At 40.0% G+C, this 23,820-nt stretch overlaps 1 protein-coding gene across 8 annotated transcripts in view; it reads right to left on the minus strand.

Annotated features, from left to right (window-relative positions):
- Positions 1-23,820, minus strand: part of LOC126481406 (sex determination protein fruitless-like) — a 417,410-nt gene that overhangs the window by 84,682 nt on the left and 308,908 nt on the right. Inside the window, exon 5 of one of the 8 annotated variants that reach the window (XM_050105201.1) lies at positions 12,979-13,519. The exons of 5 other annotated variants lie outside the window; for them this stretch is intronic. In XM_050105201.1, coding sequence (XP_049961158.1) covers positions 13,287-13,519 — 233 coding nt within the window. In that variant the 3' untranslated portion in view covers positions 12,979-13,286. Of the gene's footprint in view, positions 1-12,978; positions 13,520-23,820 lie in introns of those variants that run through there. 2 more of the 8 variants (XM_050105169.1, XR_007587570.1) reach the window with 2 other exon arrangements.

Genomic DNA, 23,820 nt, shown 5'->3' on the forward strand with positions numbered 1-23,820 from the left:
CATCACCTGATGCAGATCTAATTATTGTATCTGATGCTAGCGACCTTGTGATCATGACTGCTTTACAGCAAGAGATCAGTGGAATCACTGAGCTGCTCATGTTTTTCTTACGCACACTTACTGACACCCACAAAAAATGGTCTACATTTGACTGTGAATTACTAGTCATATATGAAGCAGTCTGTCCCTTTTAAGATGACTCTGAAGGGACACTCGTTACCACACATATAGACCAATGCCCACTGGCAGATGCATTCCACAACCCTTCAGCAGATTCTGCACCCAAGAGATTCCTCCACCAAGATTTCATACCACAGCTCACTACCAACTGTGATATGTTAAATGTGCTGATAATATTGTGGTGGACTGTCTTTGCCATATTGCAGCTACCTCTGCCTAGTTAGACTTCAATAGAATCACTGATGCAGAAGTGACAGATGATGATCTCAACAGCTTGTTTAACAAACCAGACAGCAGACCCCAATTGCAACACACTACCTGACATGACCAAACAAGTTTGGTGTGATGTGTCAGACAGACAGATCGGACCAGTTGTCCCAGAGCCATATTGCAGAACAATATTTGACTTTCTCCTCAACCTTGCTCATCCGGCTGTGTGCCCTGCTGTATGCCTCATCACGGAATTGTTTGTGTGGCCTAATATTAAAGAGGACTGTGCCACATGAACAAGGACTTGCATTCCACGCCAAGAGGCAAAAACTGGCCACCATACAAAGACCCCATTGGCTAAATTCCTGATTCCAAATGAGCAGTTCCAGCACATCCACATTGACATCACAGGGCCACTCCCGGAACTGCATGGCTACCATTACATTCTATGAGTGGAGGCCACACCCATTTCCGGCATATCAGCAGAGACAGTAGCAAAACTTTTTGTCAACAGTTGGAGTGCCAGATTCAGCTCCCTGGCCTCCTCAACAGTACACCAGGATCAGCCCAATCCCAACAGTTCAATGACTTATGCCCCCATGCGGAGGCCACCAGTACCATGCAACTGCCTACTACCCCAATCCCATGGCCTTGTGTACAGTGTCATCGGACAACGAAAGCTGCTCTTATGTGCAACTCAGAATCATGGGTGGAGGCTCCTTCCATTGGTTCTCCTGGTCATTTGCGTGGCACATGAAAATGACCTTGACATGTCACTTGTCAAAATACTATACAAGAAGCCCCTCACTCTTCCAGCTGAATTCGAAGCACAAGGAACAGTCCTCACAGACAAGGACGTACTAGACTTAGTTGTGCACATGTACACGCATATACAAACCATCCATGTGCTACCCCCCTCCCATCATATGACACAAAGACTTTTCATTTGTAAAGACCTGGCCACATGTTCTCATGTGATAATACGTACAAACACAGTGAAACACACCCTACAATTGCCATTTACAGGACCAATGTTGAAATATGATACAAACACTTTTAATATAGTAATTGCTGGAAAACAAACAACAGTGTTGGTGACCCGGCTTCAACCAGTGTGACTTACTGGATTTGTCACAATCGACACTTCCCAGCCCACCGCCTCCTGCGCACATGCTAGTCAATTTACAAGTGTGTGCAAATCACCATGATTTTCTACCTGATGGCATATCCGTCACATTACTTGATACCGATCTCATGGTTATCACTACCTACGAGAACATGCACTCAGGTGCAAGCACTGTCATACACTGTTTCATCCACACACTCTTGTCCCACCGGAAGTTGACATGGCAGGACTCACCTCCCATTTCTCAGCAGACGGTACACTCATTGTCACTGCACCAGCTTACACCACCACCAGCTCCACAATGCCTCCTCTGTATGCAACAATGCAAGACAATGCCATCAACATGCATCACTCTGTAAAGGCCGCCACTGAGTCACCAACTATAAAAGACGCCACCGAGGCTACTTCCTTATCTGCTAATGCTCCTGGTGGCAACCTGCTAATCACACCACCGACGTCGCGATTTGGGTGTGTCCTGCACCCTCCGGTGCACCTTGCTGACTATGATGTGTCTCCCATCACATCCACCATCACACAGCCGCCTACATCACTTACAACAGACGATGCTCCACCACAGCTTCTCCTCACATGAAATGAAGATTGCTGCCCTGCGAGGAAGTGGGAGTTAGTATGCTCTGTTTGCTTGTAATGCTTACATGCTTTATGTACATGTGCTTACCAACAAATAGTGTGGAAATTGTATATCTACACTGTGTCACTAATCTGCTATCACACCACTGGTACCCCACATCTCACAAATGCATTGAGTCACATTGTGTATGTAATATCAATATCTTGAAAAGGAAAGTTGCTACTCAGCATAAAGTGAAGATACTGATTCACAGATAGCCACAACAAAAAGACTGTTCCAAATAAGACTTTCGGCCCATAAGGCCTTTGTCAAAAATAGACGACACACACACGCACACACAGACACATGCAAATGCACAACTCACACATGTGACTGCAGTCTAAGGCAACTGTAGCCACACTGTGAGCAGCAGCAGTACATGATGGGAGTGGTGACTGGGTGGGGGTAAGGCAGAGGATAGGGTGGGGAGGGGGAGGGATAGTAGGGTAGGAGTGGCGGACAGTGCAGTGCTACTAGGGAGCATGCAGAGATGCGGTGGAGAGGGTAGGGCAGCTGTGTGCAGTTGGGAAGTTAGATCGAGGGCAGGGGAGAGGTGGGGAGAGAGGGTAGCAGAGAAGGAGAAAAGTAAAAAGACTGGGTGCGATGGTGGTATGAGGGCTGTATATGAGCGGCGTTTGAAAAGTCCACGCAAAGTCTGAGAGATGGCATCACCAGCACGTATCGAGGTCATGTTTAGTTAGTAGCATCTTTCAAAAGAACACAAGCCAAGTTTCAGCCATATTGGTCGATTTCTTTGTGTTTGGCATTCTTGTGAATCAAGGAAGTCAAGTAATTGTCAAAAAATGGATGAACAATAATTTTGTGTGGTGATTAAACATTTCTTTATGAAAGGCAAAACGCCTCAGGAGACTAAAGAGATAAACATTATGGTGACTCTGCACCTTCGATTAGAACAGGTTATAAGTGGTTTCAAAATTTCTGGAGTGGCCTTATGGGCACAAGTGATGCTGAACTTTCTGGACACCCTGTGGAGGTTACAACTCCAGAAATTATTGATAAAATCCATGATATGGTGATGGATGACAGAAGAGTTAAGGTGCATGAGATTGATGGTGCTGTGGGCATCTTGAATGAATGGGTACATAATATTTGGCATAAAAATTTGGACATGAGAAAGCTATCCACAAGATGGGTTCCACAATTGCTCACTCTTGACCAAAAATGGAATTGTGTGAAGTGTTGCAAGGATGGTTTGCAGCTGATCAGGAAGAATCCACAGGACTTTTAAGCACTGTTTTGTCACGGTCAATGAAACAGGGATACATTACTATACTCCTGAGACCAAACAAACAACAATCTATGGGTTACCAAAGCAGAAAGTGCACCAAAAAGGCAAAGACCATTCCTTCAGCCGGAAAGGTTATGGTGACTGTCTTTTGGGATTCGAAAGGGATAATCCTCATCGACTATGTGGAAAAGGGTAAAACTATTACAAGTGCATATTATTCATCGTTATTGGACCTTTTGAAAACCGATCTGTAAGAAAAATGCTGGCAATTGGACCGCAAAAAAGTCCTATTCCATCACGACAATGCATCAGCAACCCTCGTCAGCAATTGTGGTCACAAAATTAATGGAAATAGGATTCCAACTCATTTCACATCCCCCCTATTCTCGAGACTTGGCTCCCTCGGTCTACTATTTGTTCCCCAATCTGAAGAAATAGCTGACAGGACAAAGATTTTATTCAAACGAGAAAGTGATTGCAGCAACTAATAGCTGTGTTGCAGACTTGAACAATTCCTATTATTTGGAAGGGATCAATAAATTAGAACAGCATTGGATGAAGTGTATAAGTCTAAATGGAGACTATGTCAAAAAATAAAAAAGGTTTACCCCAAACACGGAAGTAGTTTTTATTTTTGCACGGACTTTTCAGACACCCTTTGTAGTGCTGGAATGGAAACAGGGAAGCTGGATGGGTGAGAACAATGACTAACAAAGGTTGAGGCCAGGAGGGTTACGGGAATGTAGGATATACTGCAGGGAAGTTCCCACCTGCGCAATTCAGAAAAGCTAGTGTTGGTGGGAAGTATCCATATGGCACAGGCTGTTAAATGAAGGATGTCATGTTTGGCAGCATGCTCAGCAACCGGGTGATGCACTTGTTTCTTGGCCACAGTTTGTAGATGCCCATTCATATGGACAGACAGTTTGTTGGTTGTCATGCCCACATAGAGTGCAGCACAGTGGTCGCAGCTAAGCTTGTAGATCACATGACTGGTTTCACAGGTAGCCCTGCGTTTGATGGGATAGGTGAGGTTTGTGATCAAACTGGAGTAGGTGGTGGTGGGAGGATCAGGGCTTGCTTCTAGGTCTATTACAGGGGTATGAGCCATGAGGTAAGGTGCTGGGAGCAGGGGCTGTGTAGGGATGGATGAGTATATTGTGTAGTTTCGGTGGAAGGCGGAATACCACTGTGGGAGAGGTGGGAATGATAGTGGGCAGGACATTTCTCATTTCAGGGCACAACAATAGGCAGTCCAAACCCAGGCGGAGAATGTAATTCAGTTGCTACACTCCTGGTTGGTACTGAGTTACAAGGGGAATGCTCTGTGGCTGGACAGTGGGACTTTGGGAGATGGTAGGAGACTGGAAAGATAAGCCATGGGAAATTTGTTTTTGTACAAGATTGGGAGGATAATTATGGTCTGTGAGACCCTTGGTATATTTTGAGAGAGACTGCTTGTCCCTGCAGATGCAGTGATCACGGGTAGCTAGGCTGTATGGAAGGGACTTCTTGGTATGGAATGGGTGGCACCTACCAAAGCAGAGGTATTGTTGGTGGTCAGGAGGTTTGACATGGATGGAGGTGCTGACGTAGCCATCTTTGAGGTGGAGGTCAACATCTACAATAGTGGCTTGTGGGGTTGAGTAGGACCAAGTGAAGCAAATGAAGGAGAAGTTGTTGAGGTTCTAGAGGAATCTGGATAGGGTGTCCTCACCCTCGATCCAAATCATGAAGATGTCATCAGTGAATCTGAACCAGGGAGGGGTTTAGGATTGTAGGTGTTTAGGAAGGTTTCCTTTAGATAGCCCATGAATAGATTGGCACAGGATGGTGCCATGAGGGTGCCCATAGCTGCACTTCAGACTTGTTTGTAGGTAATACCTTCAGAGGAGAAGTAATTCTGATTGAGGATATAGCTGGTCATGGCGTCTAGGAAGGAAGTTGTTGGTTTGGAATCTGTTGGGCATTGGGAAAGGTAGTGTTCAATAGTGCTAAGGCCATGGGCATTAAGGATGTTAGTATAAAGGGAGGTGGCATCAATAGTGACGAGCATGGCACCATGTGGTAAAGGGGCAGGGGCAGTGGAAGAAATGTTAGGTATCTTTTATATAGAAGGGTAGGTTCTGGGCAGCATGTTCAAGGTGTTGGTTTTTGAGAGGATAAATTCTCTCAGTAACCAGCCACAATGGGGTATCCTGGGTGGTTGGGTTTATGGACTTAGGAAGCATGTAGTAGGTACGAGTGTGGGGAGTGGTAGGGGTGAACAGAGAGATATATTAATGTCATGTGACTAGGACCTCCCGTCAGGTAGACCGTTCGCCGGTGTAACTCTTTTGATATGATGCCACTTCGGCAACTTGCGCGTCAAAACAGAGAGATGAGCTCCAGGGAGAGGTTATGGGATGGGCCTAAGGATTTGAGAAGTGACTGGGGATCCTGCTGGATTTCTGGAATGGGGTCACTGTGGCAAGGTTTGTGGATGTATCTGACAGCTGGAGGAGTCCTTTTGCCAGGTAATCCTTGTGGTTCAAAACAACAGTGGTGGAGCCTTTTGTCTGCACGTAGGATTATAAGGTCGGGATCAGATTGTAAATGGTGGACTGCAGTTCTTGCTGTGGATGTAAGGTCAGTTTGCACGTTGAGGGACTTGGGGAATAATAGTGAGGCAAGGTTCGAGGATAAGAAATTTTGGAAAGTTAACAGGGGATGGTTTGGGGGCCTTGCGGATGGATCATGGTTAGATGGAGGAGTGAACTGAGTTAGGCAGTCGCCACTCCCATCATGAACTGGTACTACTGATTTGTGTGTGTGTGTGTGTGTGTGTGCATGCATGTGTGTGTGTGTGTGTGTGTGTGTGTGTGTGTGTGAGAGAGAGAGAGAGAGAGAGAGAGAGAGAGAGATCTGTTTTCGACAAAGGCCTTACAGGCTGAAAGCTTTATTTAGAACAGACTTTTTGTTGTACCTATCTGTGACTCAGAACTGCTGCTATATGGTGAGTACCAACTTTCCTTTTCATAATATTGTTACATTCCATCCCTGGATTTTCCATTGTTTAATATCAATATCTTCATTAGGTATGCAATAACAGATTAAACAAATTTTAGTTCATAAAAATAAAATTTGAATAAAACAAGTCATCAGTAATTTATAATATCTTTTCTGGATATTTTATTTGCCTGTTAAACTTACTGGTGAACTTCTGCTAAGTATGAGAAGTGCATTGCTACCCTATCTCAGAGTTTTGCTAGCCCAAGATGGCAACTAATAGGATTGTTGGAGGTAGCCAATTGAACAAGTGTTGGCTTCTAATGTGTCTCAAATAGGAGAGCCTGAGATTAACAGTGCCTACCATGCAGCATCATGTGTTTTCTGGAATTCCCAAAAAATCGGATACATGTGCATCAATGCAGTGTTTATGTCATGAAATTAATGGATCAGCTTAAATCAGACATTGTAAGCCCATCCAATAACTGCAGTGGAACTAAAATTCATTTCTCAATAAAAATCTTGTGTGCTCAATGTACTACACATACAGCTTTTCTTCATGTGAAAAGATTTGTAATAGCCTTCAAGTATCATTTTTGAATGCCATTTTAAAATATATGTAACCTCAGTCACTCCAAATCTTCTCCCAGTAATTAATGCTCTTCCTGCACTTAGTTTAACAGTATGTACCTATTAAATTTGTTTTAATTTCAAGATTTTTCTGGAGTACATGCATACCATTGACAAAACAGAAATAAAAGCACTATGTCTGTCAGAGACAGCAAAGGACTTGGAAGAGCAGTTGAACGGAATGGACAGTGTCTTGAAAAGAGGGTATAAGACGAACATCAACAAAAGCAAAACGAGGATAATGGAATGTAGCCGAATTAAATCGGGTGATGCTGAGGGAATTAGATTAGGAAATGAGACACTGAAAGTAGTAAAGGAGTTTTGCTATTTGGGGAGCAAAATAACTGATGATGGTCGAAGTAGAGAGGATATAAAATGTAGACTGCCAATGGCAAGGAAAGCGTTTCTGAAGAAGAGAAATTAGTTAACATCGAGTATTGATATAAGTATCAGGAAGTCGTTTCTGAAAGTATTTGTATGGAGTGTAGCCATGTATGGAAGTGAAGCATGGACGATAAATAGTGTAGACAACAAGAGAATAGAAGCTTTTCAAATGTGGTGCTACTGAAGAATGCTGACGATTAGATGGCTAGATCACATAACTAATGAGGAGGTACTGAATAGAATTGGGGAGAAGAGGAGTTTGTGGCACAACTTGACTAGAAGAAGGGATCGGTAGGTAGGGCATGTTCTGAGGCATCATGGGATCACCAATTTCGTACTGGAGGGCAGCGTGGAGGGTAAAAATCGTAGAGGGAGACCAAGAGATGAATACACTAACCAGATTCAGAAGGATGTAGGCTGCAGTAGGTACTGGGAGATGAAGAAGCTTGCACAGGATACAGTAGCATGGAGAGCTGCATCAAACCAGTCTCAGGACTGAAGACCACAACAACAACAACAACATGTCATACAGAGGCAAAAGCACTCAAATGTACACATTCACTTTTTTAATATAATAGAGGGAAACAATCCACGTGGGAAAAATTTATCAAAAAACAAAGATGATGTGACTTACCAAATGAAAGCGCTGGCAGGTCGAAAGACACACAAACATACACACAAAATTCAAGCTTTCGCAACAAACTGTTGCCTCATCAGGAAAGAGGGAAGGAGAGGGAAAGACGAAAGGATGTGGGTTTTAAGGGAGAGGGTAACGAGTCATCCCAATCCTGGGAGTGGAAAGACTTACCTTAGGGGGAAAAAAGGACGGGTATACACTCGCACACACACATATATCCATCCACACATATACAGACACAAGCAGAGATATTTAAAGACCATTTAAATATGTCTGCTTGTGTCTGTATATGTGTGGATGGATACGTGTGTGTGTGCGAGTGTATACCCGTCCTTTTTTCCCCCTAAGGTAAGTCTTTCCGCTCCCGGGATTGAGATGACTCCTTACCCTCTCCCTTAAAACCCACATCCTTTCGTCTTTCCCTCTCCTTCCCTCTTTCCTGATGAGGCAACAGTTTGTTGCGAAAGCTTGAATTTTGTGTGTATGTTTGTGTGTCTTTTGACCTGCCAGCACTTTCGTTTGGTAAGTCACATCATCTTTGTTTTTTGATAAATTTTTCATTCACTTTTTTAGTGAGATAAATCTATATTTAGTTGGCTTCATTACTATAAAACATTTAATGATCACTTTCTTTCTCTTGTTTAAATAAGTGGTTTAGAGTCAGTTGTTCTGAGTGAACTGATTCTTAATATGCCACAAGCAAAATTCTTTCAAAAATAAATACCAATTCCTGAATAGCAGTAGCTGTTACTGAAGAATGATCTAAGATGATATCTGCTGCACTTTCCCACCATCTGAAGAGCTGATCACTGCATGTCTCTTGAAACCTCACACATTGTGCTTCATGTCAGATGGATTTTCAATCAGTACATACAATATTATTGAATACAGTGGCAGAATTCTCAGCACTTTGAACTTCTGTCAGTGAGTAACAGAGAAACTTGGAAATATGCTACTTCTTCTTAAATCACTCTTGGCATCAATGTTATTTTTTCCCCACTTGTCTGTTCCTGTTTTGTTAACAGTACACATATAACACTCATTCAAAATATCTTTTATTACTTATTTAAGTGATGATATTCACAACTTTCTTATTTAGTTTGTAATTTCTCAGTCAGTGAAGATAATCTTGTTTCCAAAAAAATATTCATGATTTACTACATTTGCAAACCATGTGAATGTGAAATATTCTATAAGCAAGTAGTTGTTTGTTTCTAAATTAGTACAGATTATTTGAAAGTCCCCATTTTCCTATTTGTAATAAACACGTTACTCTTTCCAAAAACTTTGTATTTCAAAAATTATTTGTATTTGGAAGTTCCAGAACATTAATATCTTAAAATTTACTTCTTTTCATCAGAATTCACTACCATAGTTCCATAACCCCAATTTCTGTGTGTCCAAAAATGCAAATTTGCATAAAAATAACTTGTCGGTTAGTTAATTATTCCAATCAGAAAATTTCACTTTGTCTAAACTTTTTGGTGGGTTTGAAAATCCTTGTGTATCTTAAAATCAACCTCATAAATAGTACCTATTATTTTTAGTGTTTTCTGGATATCCTCTATTAGTTAAACAAACTTACATCACTGACTGTCATCTCTGTTTCTTTTCATTTTCCTGAGTTTTATGTTACTACCTATGTAACATGTTACAAGCTTGTATTTCAAGAAATTGTTATTTTAAATATTAAGCTCATGTATAAAGAGGCATAACATGTAAAATCTTAGACAGTCAAAATTCAGCATTTAATACATTAATATCATTTGATTACTTATTATTACATTAAAACCATGTAGTTATGAGTAAGAGCTCACTATGTAACTTTTCAGCCATGGACTACTAGTGTAACTGCAAACTTCACTTGTTTCTCAGACAGTTAACTCCATGCTGTTAAAATGTGAAGTCAGTATGTTTATCAGAGTCATGTAAAGGAATATGTTAATTTGCCACCAATGAACTTCGTGAATGTTTTTCAATTAGTGTTATTTGCTGATCTGGTTCAAATACAGAGACTCACATATATTACAGAGTTGAACATCAGAAAAGGAATATTATGTGGCATAAATATGGAAAAAGTGAAAATCATTTGCTACTGTGTTGTGTATTTTATTTAACGAATGTCCACTAGGACTATTTATAGCAGGAGAATGACCTAAAATGGTAAGTTATGTTGCACCAGGTCCATGTCAGGTGAATTACAGGTGGATTGTTAATAAATTTAATTCTGACTTGTTAAAATTGATATACACCATTCCACTTGTGCTAAAATGCGGCTACAATAATACTACACAGGTACAGAGTTGTTCATACATTTATTTACCCTGTAATGATTATCATCCAACAAAAGTTACATGAGCAAGAAATAAGCACAAAGGAATGGCATGCACATCTTCACTGTAGATGAACACAATGATATTAACAGAAAATTGCTATACTGAAAGAAGACCTCCCAATATTTTCAAAAGAATGTAGTGTTTCCAAGATGTAATCACTCAAAATCATACATTTCTTACTCTATCTTTGACCCAATCTTGGCATACATGTTTGTTATATTGCCTTCAGTAGGGAAAGAAGTCACGTATGATTCCTGTTTTGAATTTCTGGATGTGGCAATATCTGACTATGAAATATTCCTGAAAAACCTTCCCATAATAGTGAAGTCTTCAGTAATTAGTTCAACAGGACACACCGGTACAACCAAATTGGAGAAGAGAAACTGTGATATATAAAGGTGAGTTTCTGAAAAAGTAAGAAATTGCACTTTTTGTCAGTGATCTCAAATACAAATACCTGACATTTAGTTTTAGATTTTAATGTTAATATGACTAATAAATCAGACCATTGGCCCCATTCATGTAGTAGACAGACAATGAGTTGAATTCTGCAGTGTGAGTTGGTGTGTCTGTCATCATTCTGATGTAAATTCTTGATGTTTCTTTTTTAACATCAATCACCCACGGTAAGTTCTTATGAAAGGTGCACTGAAAGAAACGGATGGGAAAAAGAGTTTTTCTGATGTCTGTTACACCAAGACTTCTAAAAATTATGCACAGTTTTTGTACCAGCAGGATAGAAACTGGATAAATTTAGTGGACATGTCAGCATCAGATGTTTTTATGTTGACGTTTTTCAAAACACTTCTGTTATGTCTTGACAGTACATACAGTATATACGAGGTACTAGTGGCTTAAAATAAAAGGTACCATAATAAAGATGCACAATCAGATACTACTTGAGTTTGATGAAAACCTTACCAATTTGTTTTTGAAATTCATTAACTTTTAAATGTACCATTACAGACAAGACTTCAAAGTCAATTATGAGAGGCACAAAACTAAAACTTCAGGCACACAGATGAAATTTCTCACTTTTGATGTTGCAGAGAAACCTGCAAAATATGTACTCATATGGTATATTCAGTTTATCATGACATATATCATCAGAAAACTTCTACAATTCTTATATTGTATAGGAAAAATATTAGCTTGTTTGCTGCATGTGAACCATCATGTTTCCTATTGCACCATTCAGAATATGTGCAGATTAACAGAGACATTATAAAAATAGAAAAAAAATTAATGCAAAACACAAAATCCAGAACAATGATGCGTTTTTCTAGGGAAAGAAACAATACTATTTTCCCAGCATACTGTTACTTTAGGAAGGTAAAGGAGGAGGTGTATAATGTAAGGACGGTACATTTAAATGAATGCACAATGCATGCTCTCTGACATATGATAATGAATGTACAGAAAGAATAAAGTATTGTTATCTGACAGAATAAATTATGTTAATGGACACAAAACATAATTAGGAATGTCAATAACAACAAAACAGAGAGACTGCAATATGAAAACACCCTAGCACTCCTGAACAAATGTGCAGTGTCATTAATTGATTATTATATTGTAAAACAAGAGTAACAGTTTTACAGTAAAAAGTGCTACCATCTGTTGGCAGTATTCTGTTAATGCTCAGAACTCGAGAGAGCTACATGAAAATAAAGTGTACTTCAAAAAGATTTCAGAGGTGTGAGGAGGAAAGTAACTTTTCTTCTGCACTATACACGACTGGGTGATTTTGTGATAAGAAAAGTAACTTTTCTCTTGTACTATATGTGACGGGATACTAATTAATGAGAGGTAGAGAATTAGGATGTCTGCCTCTGTAGCTGAGTGGTCAGCTTAGCAGACTGCCATGCAGAGACCCCAGGTTTGATCCCCAGTACTGCCAAGGATTTTTCCTTGGTGAAAGGACTGGTATGGGGTGCACTCACCCTCATGATGCCAATTGAGGAGTTACTTGACTGAACAGTAGTGACTCCATAGTCTGGAAAGTCCGCAAAGCAGTCAGGAGAGTGATTTACTGACCACATGCCCCTCCATACCACATGACATGCCAGCTGGTTGACGACCCTTGGGCCTTCACAGCCTGGATGAGGAGTTCATTTATAGAATTAGGATATGGATGCACAACTGGATCTCCATCATAAGACTGTTGCTTTTCCTCCTTTTGCTTTAAGGTGTGAAAACACAGATAGAAATTAAGCACTTTAAAGGACAGTTCAGAATAAGATACAACTGTAGTGCAGATACATTATTATTGATAGTACCAGCTGGCACAGAAATGGCCCACTACTCTAACTCTGCTTGTGTTGAATAATTTATGCACTAGGTGACTCACTTAACAAACTATGTTAAGGTACTCTCATTAGGTACTTCAATTACTGACTGACTCATAAACTGATGATCTTACTCTAATCGAATTACTGCAACACTGAAGACCCAGAAATGAACAATGATTAATTAAATGTAACTGAAAGTAAAGCAAATGTTTCTTTTTTATGTAACAAATATTTACAAAAGGCAATTCTAATAGTGATATAAACAGCAACAAAGATAATTTTAGTAAAGTGTCATCATTAAATAAACATAAATTTTTGAGCTAGGCCAGCAAATAAAAATTAGATAATGCTACAATGATTTTGGTGCTTTGTGAACTATTTTGGTTCATATAACAACACTTTTTTCTTTAAAAACATCTGATATTTGTACAAATGATATTCTTTAATTTATAAAAAGTCATAATGGTGGCTACACATTAGCCTCTAGGTCATGAACTGATTACATTTAAAGGAACAAGATAACACAGTGACTTCACACAAAACATACATTTATGACAAAGATTTTTACATTGGTTCCCTGCAGACACTCAAAAACAGGAAGTATTTATTGTTCAGAGATGATAACTAGACACTTGTAAAGTGCGCAGGGAATGTCAGGTGCTTTGTCCGGTAGTGGTAGCGAAGCGAGTCACTCCGTGAAAACACACTGGGGCAGTGTGCACAACGATATTGGCCAGGAAAGTGAACATGATAGTGATTCCACAGATGTGACACAGCTTTACCACACAATTTACACGTGTGAGTGATACTGCCTGCCACTTGCTCAAACAAATTCCTATAGTTCCAAGCCCTTATTCCTGCAATGAGGAAACACTATTTCAGACAGGTCAAAATGTATTTCTCTTCCATGAAAATGCATCCAGTTTGTACAACTATAATCCATGAAGCAGCATAGAAATTACCAAATTACAATATCTGTTTTATAATCATATAGGCACAAACTAAAGATAAGAAATTACACATAATAATAATAATAACATGAAAATTAGTGTCTCTATGTTATTAGGAAACTGATAGGAGCTATTTACACTTCATACTACAGATATAATACTAGGATGAAAGAAAAACCTGAATGTTACTACCAAGAGGGAAGAAAGCATCAAAACTACATGAAAGACACATTAGTTATACAGTACAAACAACATACAGGGATTCTTTTATTGGGGCAGAATTGGAAAACTGTCACTCTTCACAAGGTATCAGCTTGTAGATCTAAAACCTCTAAAATTTTGAAAAATTTGATTATAAAACGAGAGTGTTGTTTTTTGCTGGTGTTGACAGCATAATCACAGCATGTTCATTCTTTTATAAGTTTATAAGCAATGCACCCCATACCCTCCCCCCCCCCCCCTCCCCCTTCCTACCCACTATGATTTTACACAAGTAGCACTAAGTGCCTACAGCCAGTGGCTATTCTGTATATGAATGGATATGGACAAACACCTCACTAGTTCAATGTGGGATGGCGACTGCAGTATTACCATGAGTTGCAGTAACAGCCAGGCATTGCATTTGTTTCATGCTTCAGTGTTGCTTGGAGAAGCAGGGTGCAATGCTGAGTAAAGAGCATATCATGACAATACTGATGACATCACAGTGAACAAAAGATGTACAAAGATATGTCAAAAACAGATTATTCTCTTGTTGTGCTGTCATATGTCACCATAAAATTTACACTGAGATTGAGACTCAAGTAATCATTGCAACATTCCTGGAGAAAGTACTGTTCATGAAGAAGATATTTGTATAATAGTGCAAGAACATGCATCACAATGAATGGAAAAGTATCATATTTATTTACGCATTTACAGAGTATGCTAAGTTCTGTGCTTCCAATGCCTACTGCAAAATATGAAGAAGAAATCTGAGTTTTTTTAGAATACATGGTCATGAAGAAATAAAACAGTGCAACCTACTACATAATATCAGCTAGTCAGAGCTCGCAGACAAATTAGTTATTAACATCAGTGATATTCACATTACAGTGTCCTAGGAAAATCATCCAGAACAATTACTGCTGGAAGTTAATTAAATTGATGAATAAAAATAAACTGAATTATTGAAGAAGATTTAAGATTTTTAATCAGAGATTTACAGGAAATTGTCACTTTTGCCACTGACATTTGATTCAGTAGTGAAGGCCCAAGTAATCACAAGCATTACAAGTGTTGAAACTAGAAATAGTTTGTCAACTGAAACTAAATAAATTAAATAATAATATAAATGTTGCCAAATAATTTAATAAAGCTGTAATTTGGGAGTCTGTTGGCCAGAACTACAAAGGACTATGACTGTGTCATCAGATCCTATGCCACAGCAAGCAGCAACAATATCAGGAGATTAGTGGAAAATTTATTATCTTTTAAGTGGCATACCAGTAGCAACTCAGAAAAAAGGAGGAAATTTTTAAAGCCACATCTGAGATGAATACTTGACTAGATAATGCAGATTTAAAAGCAGATTTAAAGGCTCAAAGAGATGAATTAAAAGTCAAATTACAAGTAACTAACCAGAAATTTGATCAATATACGAGGGTAATCCCAATAGTAAGGTCTCCTATTTTCTTATAAGTACATAGACCTGTTTATTTCAACAATGGTTTACATCAGTTTACAGCTTGAATATTTAGTTATTTTTTGACATATTCACCATTTCTGTCACTGCATTTTTGTAGGTGCTGTGGCAGTTTTTGTATGCCCATGTCATACCAGCTCACTGCCATGCTGTTCAGAAAGTTATGAACCTCTTCTTTCATCTTGTAGAAATAAACTGGTCTATGTATTTATAAAAAAACAGGAGACCTCATTTTTGGGATTACACCTGGATCACAGTGTTTCATACAGAAAACTAAGAAATAATAATAAAATATTGAATTGGAAAATACCATCTTAAATAAAGCAGAAGAGTTACATTCTGATGTATCTGCACAGTCTGATTTGATCATAGATCCATCACACATATATGTTATTGATTTAAATACAGTATTAAAACAAATTGTACAGTGGAAACATTGAGTAGCAAAGCACAACAAAAAGACTGCTCATTGTCCACTTTGTCAACTTTAGAGGTAACAATTAACACACCTCTTTTGTCAGACTTTGTAGCTGATAACCCTATTTGGGAAAGATTATTTGATTTTAATGCCTGGTGGAAATCAAACTGGTGGAACATTTATGTGGCAGATTTTAGTCAACAGTTTGGAAATAATTGATTTTAGTTGTCTACTAGCATTTGGCTGACCGCCATGTGGGGGACCCAGGTCTGATTCTGCCAGGAATTTTTTCTTGGCAAGGAAATTGGTGTGGGATGCACTTAGCCTCGTGGTGCCAACTGAGGAACAACTTAACTGATTAATAGCAGTTCCAAGGTCAAGAAATCTAAAAATATCTGGAAGAGCAGTGTGCTGACCACATGCCGCTCCATACCATATCTGATTACACCTTTGGCAGAGGATGACACGGTAGTGGGTTGGGTCCGATTGATCTATCCATGGCTAAAATGCAGAACTTTACCAAAAAAAAATAGAGAAGCATTTGGAGTTAATTTAAATGATATAAGACTAAGCTCAAATGACTTAGTGTTAACATTTAGTGAAATGATTACATACAAAAAGGACAGAGTCAGGTTTAGCTATACATCTATGTTTGAATGTTAAGTTACAAGGGGTGACTGAAAAGTTTCTGTTTGAATACTGTACAGTCCATAATCAGTATGCCAATCAGGAAAAGTGCTGCCAAAGTAGAGTTACTAAACACTTCTTCTTCTTCTTCTTCTTTCTTGGCTCTAAAGCTCATGCTGAGCCTTGGCGTCTTCTATAATTTACTTCCATCTCTCTAGGTCCTTTGCCAATACTCTGCAGTTTTATAGCCCACCTTCCTAAGAACTTCGATTAGTCCATCTTCCCATCTGGCTCTTGGTCGACCACGTCCTCTCTGCCCTCCTGGCTTTCCTTGTAATATTCTTTTTGGTACTTCTGTATCATTCATGCGACCCACATGTCCCACCTACCTCAGTCTGGATGATTTCACTATCCTTCTGATGGGCTGGTCTTTGTATATGGTATACAACCCATGGTTGTATCTCCTCCTTCATCTTCCTCTTTCACAGATTGGGCCGATAATTCATCTAAGTACCTTTCTTTCAAATGCATCAAGTGTTTCAATATCTTTAGCTGTTAATGTCCAGAGTTACTAAGCACAGCCTTCCAAACTGCCTTCAAAAAAGAAGATGAAGTAAATATTCCAGAACTCAAACCAAGAACAGCTGCCAACATGAGTAACGTAGAAGTAAATATCCTCGGAGTAGTGAAGCAACTTAAATCACTAAATAAAAGCAAGTCTTCTGGTCCAGACTGTATGCCAATTAGGTTCCTTTCAGAGTATGCTGGTGCAGTAGGCCCATAATCATATACAATCGTTTGCTCACTGAAAGATATGTACCCAAAGACTGGAAAGTTGCACAGGTCACACCAATATTCAAGAAAGGTAGCAGGAGTAATCCCCTAAATTACAGGCCCATATCGTTAACATAGATATGCAGCAGGATTCTAGAACATATATTGTGTTCGAACATTATGAATTACCTCGAAGAAATTGGTCTATTGACACACAGTCAACATGGGTTTAGAAAGCATCATTCCTGTGAAACACAACTAGCTCTTTATTCACATGAAGTGTTGAGTGCTATTGACAAGCGATTTCAGGTTGATTCTGTATTTCAGGATTTCTGGAAGGCTTTTGATGCTGTACCACACAAGCAGTTCGTAGTGAAATTGCGTGTTTATGGAATATCGTCTCAGTTATGTAACTGGATTTGTGATTTCCTGTCAGAGAGGTCACAGTTTGTAGTAATTGATGGAAAGTCATCGAGTAAAACAGAAGCGATTTCTGGTGTTGCCCAAGGTAGTGTTATTGGCCCTTTGCTGTTCCTTATCTATATAAACGATTTTGGAGACAATCTGAGCAGCCGTCTTCAGTTGTTTGCAGATGATGCTGTCCATTATTGACTAGTAAAAGCATCATAATATCAAAACAAACTGTAAAACGATTTAGAAAAGATATCTGAATGGTGTGAAAAGTGGCAATTGACCCTAAATAACAAAAAGTGTGAGGTCATCCACATGAGTGTTAAAAGGAATTCGTTAAACTTCGGTTACACGATAAATCAGTCTAATCTAAAAGCCGTAAATTCAACTAAATACCCAGGTATTACAATTATGAACAACTTAAATTGGAAGGAACACATAGAAAATGTTGTGGGGAAGGCTAACCATTTTATTGGCAGGACACTTAGAAAATATAACAGACCTACTAAGGAGACTGCCTACACTACACTTGTCCGCCCTCTTTTAGAATACTGCTGCACAGTGTGGGATTCTTACAAGGTAGGACTGACGGAGTACATCGAAAAAGTTCAAAAAAAGGCAGCACGTTTTGTATTATCGTGAAATATGGGAGAGAATGTCACAGAAATGATACAGGATTTGGGCTGGAAATCATTAAAAGAAAGGCGTTTTTCGTTGCAATGGAATCTTCTCACAAAATTCCAATCACCAACCTTCTCCTCCAAATGCAAAAATATTTTGTTGACACTGACCTACATAGGGAGAAATGATCACCATGATAACATAAGGTAAGTCAGAGCTCGTACAGAAAGATATAGGTGTTCATTCTTTCCATGCGCTGTATGAGATTGGAATAATAGAGAATTGTTAAGGTGGTTCGATGGCACTTGAATATGATTTGCAGAGTATCCATGTAGATGTAGATGAAAATCACCAAGAGCATGGAGAAAATCATCCTACCAATGCACCAGGTTGAAGACAGGCATTTGGTAAAACACCGTGTTCTGCTGTGTGAACAGGTCCATAATTGTCTGCTGCACATCCTCATCTGACAGGAATTATTGACTCTTCAAGGCCTGTTTTAAGGGACTGAAGGTGAGATAATCGCATGGGGAGAGATCAGGATTGTAGGGTGGATGCTCGAGTGTCTCCAGCTTGAGTTGGCATAATTTCTGTGTTACAAAATTTGCAGAATAGGGACATGCATTATTCTTAAGCAGCAGCATGGAAGTTAGCACACCATTCCATAATGCTGGATTGATAGACATGCTGCCTCATACACATTCTTCATTCTCCTGTGAATGTCTACTGGTGTCTGTCTTTCAGCAGCAAAGAAAAGAATAACAGTATGTTGTCCCTGTTTGGATTCATTGGGTTATAATGTCACCGTACTTCATTTTCCCCACTTACCGTATGCACATTGGAAACACATAATGCCACAATAATCCCTTGCCTACATATTGATGTTTACATACCCACTTCAGAGTCATGCTAAGTTGCATATATGCTGCAGCAACAACCTCAAATGAGAACTTTTTGGTTACCCATTACACATCAAATAGTGATTTTAAATATTTGTGGAAAATCAAAAAGAAATAAAAATGGAAGTTTGAAATGGAACATTGACAGCCTCATACATATACTAAGCAAACTAAGGTACACGGTTTACAAAATTGTGTGCCAGAATACTCTCTTCGATCCCACAGTCATGCACTGATTATAATTACATGTCATTAATCTCAGTGGGTTCTCAGTTTGTTTGAACTATGTAGAGGAATGCTTACAACACTGTAGTTGGTCATTATAGTACTTCATATTTTAATTTATGTATAGTAATTCTTCACCTTTTACTATTCTATCTCCTATAGTTTCTTCTACTATTGTTATTATGCTAGAACTATAAGGTACTAGGATAAGCTTTAGTTACAACCAGGAAAATGTTTTCTCTCAGAGGCACTGTTCACAACTTCTGAGTAGAAATAATTAAGCAAGGGCAACTTTAAACTGCCACTTTTTGGTTTAAAAGCAACTGTTAATACTAGTTTTTGGTGTAGTATTTTGTGTGGTGTGTTATGTCATAAGTGCAGTAAGACTGTGGTACACTCTTTCAAAAGTGCCACACGCTGTTCAGGAAACAATAGTTCACATCCACAAAAGAACCTACACTAAAATTCTGTACAGGGTTCAGAAACTTTGCGGTCCTCACAACTCAAGTCTGTATTCCTGTGGCCTGAAGACCACAGCACTTTGGCTCCACACTGTCCCTCGCCATCCAAATGTGGCAGGTTATATTTTGTCATACTAGTAGACATACTCTTTGCACAACTTCCCACACATGCTTATGTTGCAAGAGAGTCATAATTACCAGAGTATTGAGTGTTTTGGAGTGCTGCACGTTCATTTTATATTGACAGAGTCATACCTATCAGTGGACTGAGTGTTTTTGCAGTCAAATATGCTTACATTATGTTGACAGCGTCATACTTATTGGATAGTACTATTTTATCTGTTCATAAATGCTTGTAACATAAGGATTGTTTTGGCAACAGGTAGTTGCTTTTATCATATGAAGGGGTCATACATAAATATTCAGAGGAAATTATTTGCTGCAAAATATATTGTCAAGTGTTCTGTTCTGCTGGTTGTACTTTGAAGTGTGAATGGAAATATTTCCTGCACCACACATACACATGACTTACATTACACCAACAATGTCAATAAGATTTACTTATATAGCCGCAAGAATGCTACCCTCTAACCGGGTTTCCTAGCCAATTATGAGCACAAATAACTCATACAACCATAAAATAAACACAAACAATACAGTTATAACATAGAGATTGCTCTACTCTTGCTGATACTTATTTTAGTTCTTTTTTATTTGAGTGAGATGAAAATAGATGTTACCGCAAAGCCACAGCCACACAGACCCAGCATTATAATGTGCAGATATTAGTGACATAATGTTGAGGAGAGAAAGAAAGGGTGGAAACTAATACATTTAGATTAAGTCCAATGATGTACTAACATCCAGATTAGATCCAAATGAGACCATTAATGTCCATATCACACAGTTGGTGTCATTTTTGACAAACCAATGGAATTCCATAAATAGGTATGGGAAGTTGCCAATCAGGTACTGGTTCTCAATGGTGTAGGAGTAAGTTATCTCAAAATAAATTAGTGAAGGGAAGGGAAGAGAAGTATATACTTACAAGCAGGATGTGCACCCTTTTAAAGATTTATGGAATGAATAAGGTAGCTGTATCAATGAACGATGATCTGCACCCTGAATATGTGTGTGTGTGTGTGTGTGTGTGTGTGTGTGTGTGTGTGTGTGTGTGTGTGTGTAAAGATATAAGTGCCTGAACTTCACAGCAGACATAATTTGTTGATATGAACTGTGAAAGAGATTCCAAAAATCATTGGGCCATTGACAAGTAATAACTCTTTGGTTATGATGTTATTGCCACCAAAGTATTAAAGTCTGGTGTTGACTCGGTACCATCTCCTTTGAGTTACTTTTGTAATCAATGAGTCAATGCATATTTACTCAATGATCCCTAATGGATTCTCCACAGATCAGATGAATTTGGTGGCCAAGACATCCATGTGAGTTCACTATCATCCTCTTCAAACCACTATAGAATGATTCTGGCCTTGTGCCACAGACAGTTATCCTGCTGGAAGGTTCCATCACTGTCGGGAAAGACATCAAGTCATCAAACAATGGAAAATCCAGGATGGAATGTAACAATATGAGAGAAGGAAAGTTGCTACTCACCATATAGCGGAGATGCTAAGTCGCGATAGGCACAACAAAAAGATTCACACAATCATAGCTTTCGGCCATTAAGGCCTTTGTCAGCAGTAGACACACATACACACACACACACTCACGCAAGCGCAACTTGCACACACGTCTGCAGTCTCAGAGAGCTGAAACTACACTGCGAGCAGCAGCACCAGTGCATGCTGGGAGTGGCGACTGTGTGGGGATAAGGAGGAGGCTTGGGTAGGGAGGGGGAGGGATAGTATGGTGGGAGTGACGTACAGTGAAGTGTTGCAGTTTAGACGAAGGGTAGGAGAGAAGGTGTGGAGGAGGGAGGAGGTAAGTAGCGGAAAGGAGAGAAATAAAAATAAAAATAAATTAAAAGACTGGGTGTGGCGGTGAAATGATGGCTGCGTAGTGCTGGAATGGGAACAGGGAGGGGTTTGGATGGGTGAGGACAGTGACTAACAAAGGTTGAGGCCAGGAGGGTTACGGGAACATAGGATGAATTGCAGGGAAAGTTGCCACCTGCGCAATTCAGAAAGGCTGGTGTTGGTGGGATGGATCCATATGGCACAGGCTGTGAAGCAGTCATTGAGATGAGGGGTATCATGTTTGGCAGTGTGTTCAGCTACAGGGTGGTCCACTTGTTTTTTGACCAGTTTGTCGGTGGTGATTCATATGGACAGACAGCTTGTTGGTTGTCAAGGCTACATAGAATGCAGCACAGTAGTTGCAACTTAGCTTGTAAATCACTTGACTGGTTTCGCATGTAGCCCTGCCTTTGATGGGAGAGGTGATGTTAGTGACCGAACTGGAGTAGGTAGTGGTAGGAGGGTGTATGGGACAGGTCTTGCATCTAGGTCTGTTACAGGGGTATGAGCCATGAGGTAAGGTATTGGGAGCAGGGGTTGTGTAAGGATGGACGAGTATATTGTGTATCTTTGGTGGACGGCAGAATACCATGGCAGGAGGGGTGGGAAGGATAGTGGGTAGGACATTTCTCATTACAGGGCACGATGAGAGGTAATCGAAACCCTGATGGAGAATGTAATTCAGTTGTTGCTCCAGTCCCGAATGGTACTGAGTTACAAGGGGAATGCTCATCTGTGGCCGGACTGTGGGACTTTAGGAGGTGGTGGGAGACTGGAAAGATAAGGCAACGGAGATTTGTTTTTGTACAAGGATGGGTGGATAATTAGGGTCAGTGAAGGCTTCAGTGAGACCCTCGGTATATTTAGAGAGGGACTGCTAGTCACTGCAGATGCAACGACCATGGGTGGCTAGGCTGTATGGAAGAGACTTCTTGGTATGAAACGGGTGGCAGCTGTCGAAGTTGAGGTACTGCTGGTGATTAGTTTGATATGGACAGAGGTACTGATGTAGCCATCTCTGAGGTGGAAGTCAACATCTAGGAAGGTGGCTTGTTGGGTTGAGTAGGACCAGCTGAAGCAAAAGGGGGAGAAGTTGTTGAGGTTCTGGAGGAATGTGAATAAGGTGTCCTCACCTTCAATCCAGATAGCAAAGATGTAATCAATGAATCTGAACCAGGTGAGGGGGCTTAGGATTCTGGGTTTTTAGGAAGAATTCCTCTAGATGGCCCATGAATAGGTTAGCTTAGGATGGTGCCATGTGGGTGCCCACAGCCTTACTGCGGATTTGTTTGTAGGTAATGCCTTCAAAGGAGAAGTAATTGTGGGTGAGGATATAGTTTGTCATGGAGACTAGGAAGGAGGTTGTTGGTTTGGAATCCATAGGGTGTCTGGAAATGTAGTGTTCGATAGCAGTAAGGCCATGGGCATTAGGAATGTTAGTGCACAGGGAGGTGGCATCAATTGTGATGAGCAGGGCACCGTGTGGTAAAGGGAAAGGAACTGTGGAGAGTCGGTTGAGGAAATGGTTGGTATCTTTCATATAGGAAGATAGGTTTCGAGTAATAGGTTGAAGGTGTTGGTCTACAAGAGCAGAGATTCTGTCAGTGGGGGCACAGTAACTGGCCACAATGGGGTGTGCTGGGTGATTGGGTTTATGGACTTAAGGAAGCATGTAGAGGGTGGGAGCGCGGGGAGTGGTAGGGGTAAGTAGAGAGATGGACTCTGGGGAGAAGTTCTGGAATGGGCCTAGGGATTTGAGCAGTGACTGGAGGTCCTGCTGGGTTGCTGGAATGGGATCACTGTGGCATGGTTTGTAGGTGGAAGTATCTGACAGCTGACGGAGTCCTTCTGCCACGTAATCCTTGCGGTTCAAAACTACATGTGGTGGAGCCTTTGTCTGCAGGTAGGATTATAAGATCAGGATCAGTTTTTAGATGGTGGACTGCAGTTATTACTGTGGATGTAAGGTTAGTATGCATGTTGAGGGATTTCGGGAATGATGGTGAGGCAAGGTTTGAGGATGAGAAATTCTGAATAGTTAACAGGGGCTGGTTTGGAGGCAGTCAGAGTGGATCACGGTTGGATGGAGGAGTGAACTGAGTTAGGCAA

The sequence above is a fragment of the Schistocerca serialis genome, chromosome 1, assembly GCF_023864345.2.
Source record: "Schistocerca serialis cubense isolate TAMUIC-IGC-003099 chromosome 1, iqSchSeri2.2, whole genome shotgun sequence".
Taxonomy (NCBI): domain Eukaryota; kingdom Metazoa; phylum Arthropoda; class Insecta; order Orthoptera; family Acrididae; genus Schistocerca; species Schistocerca serialis.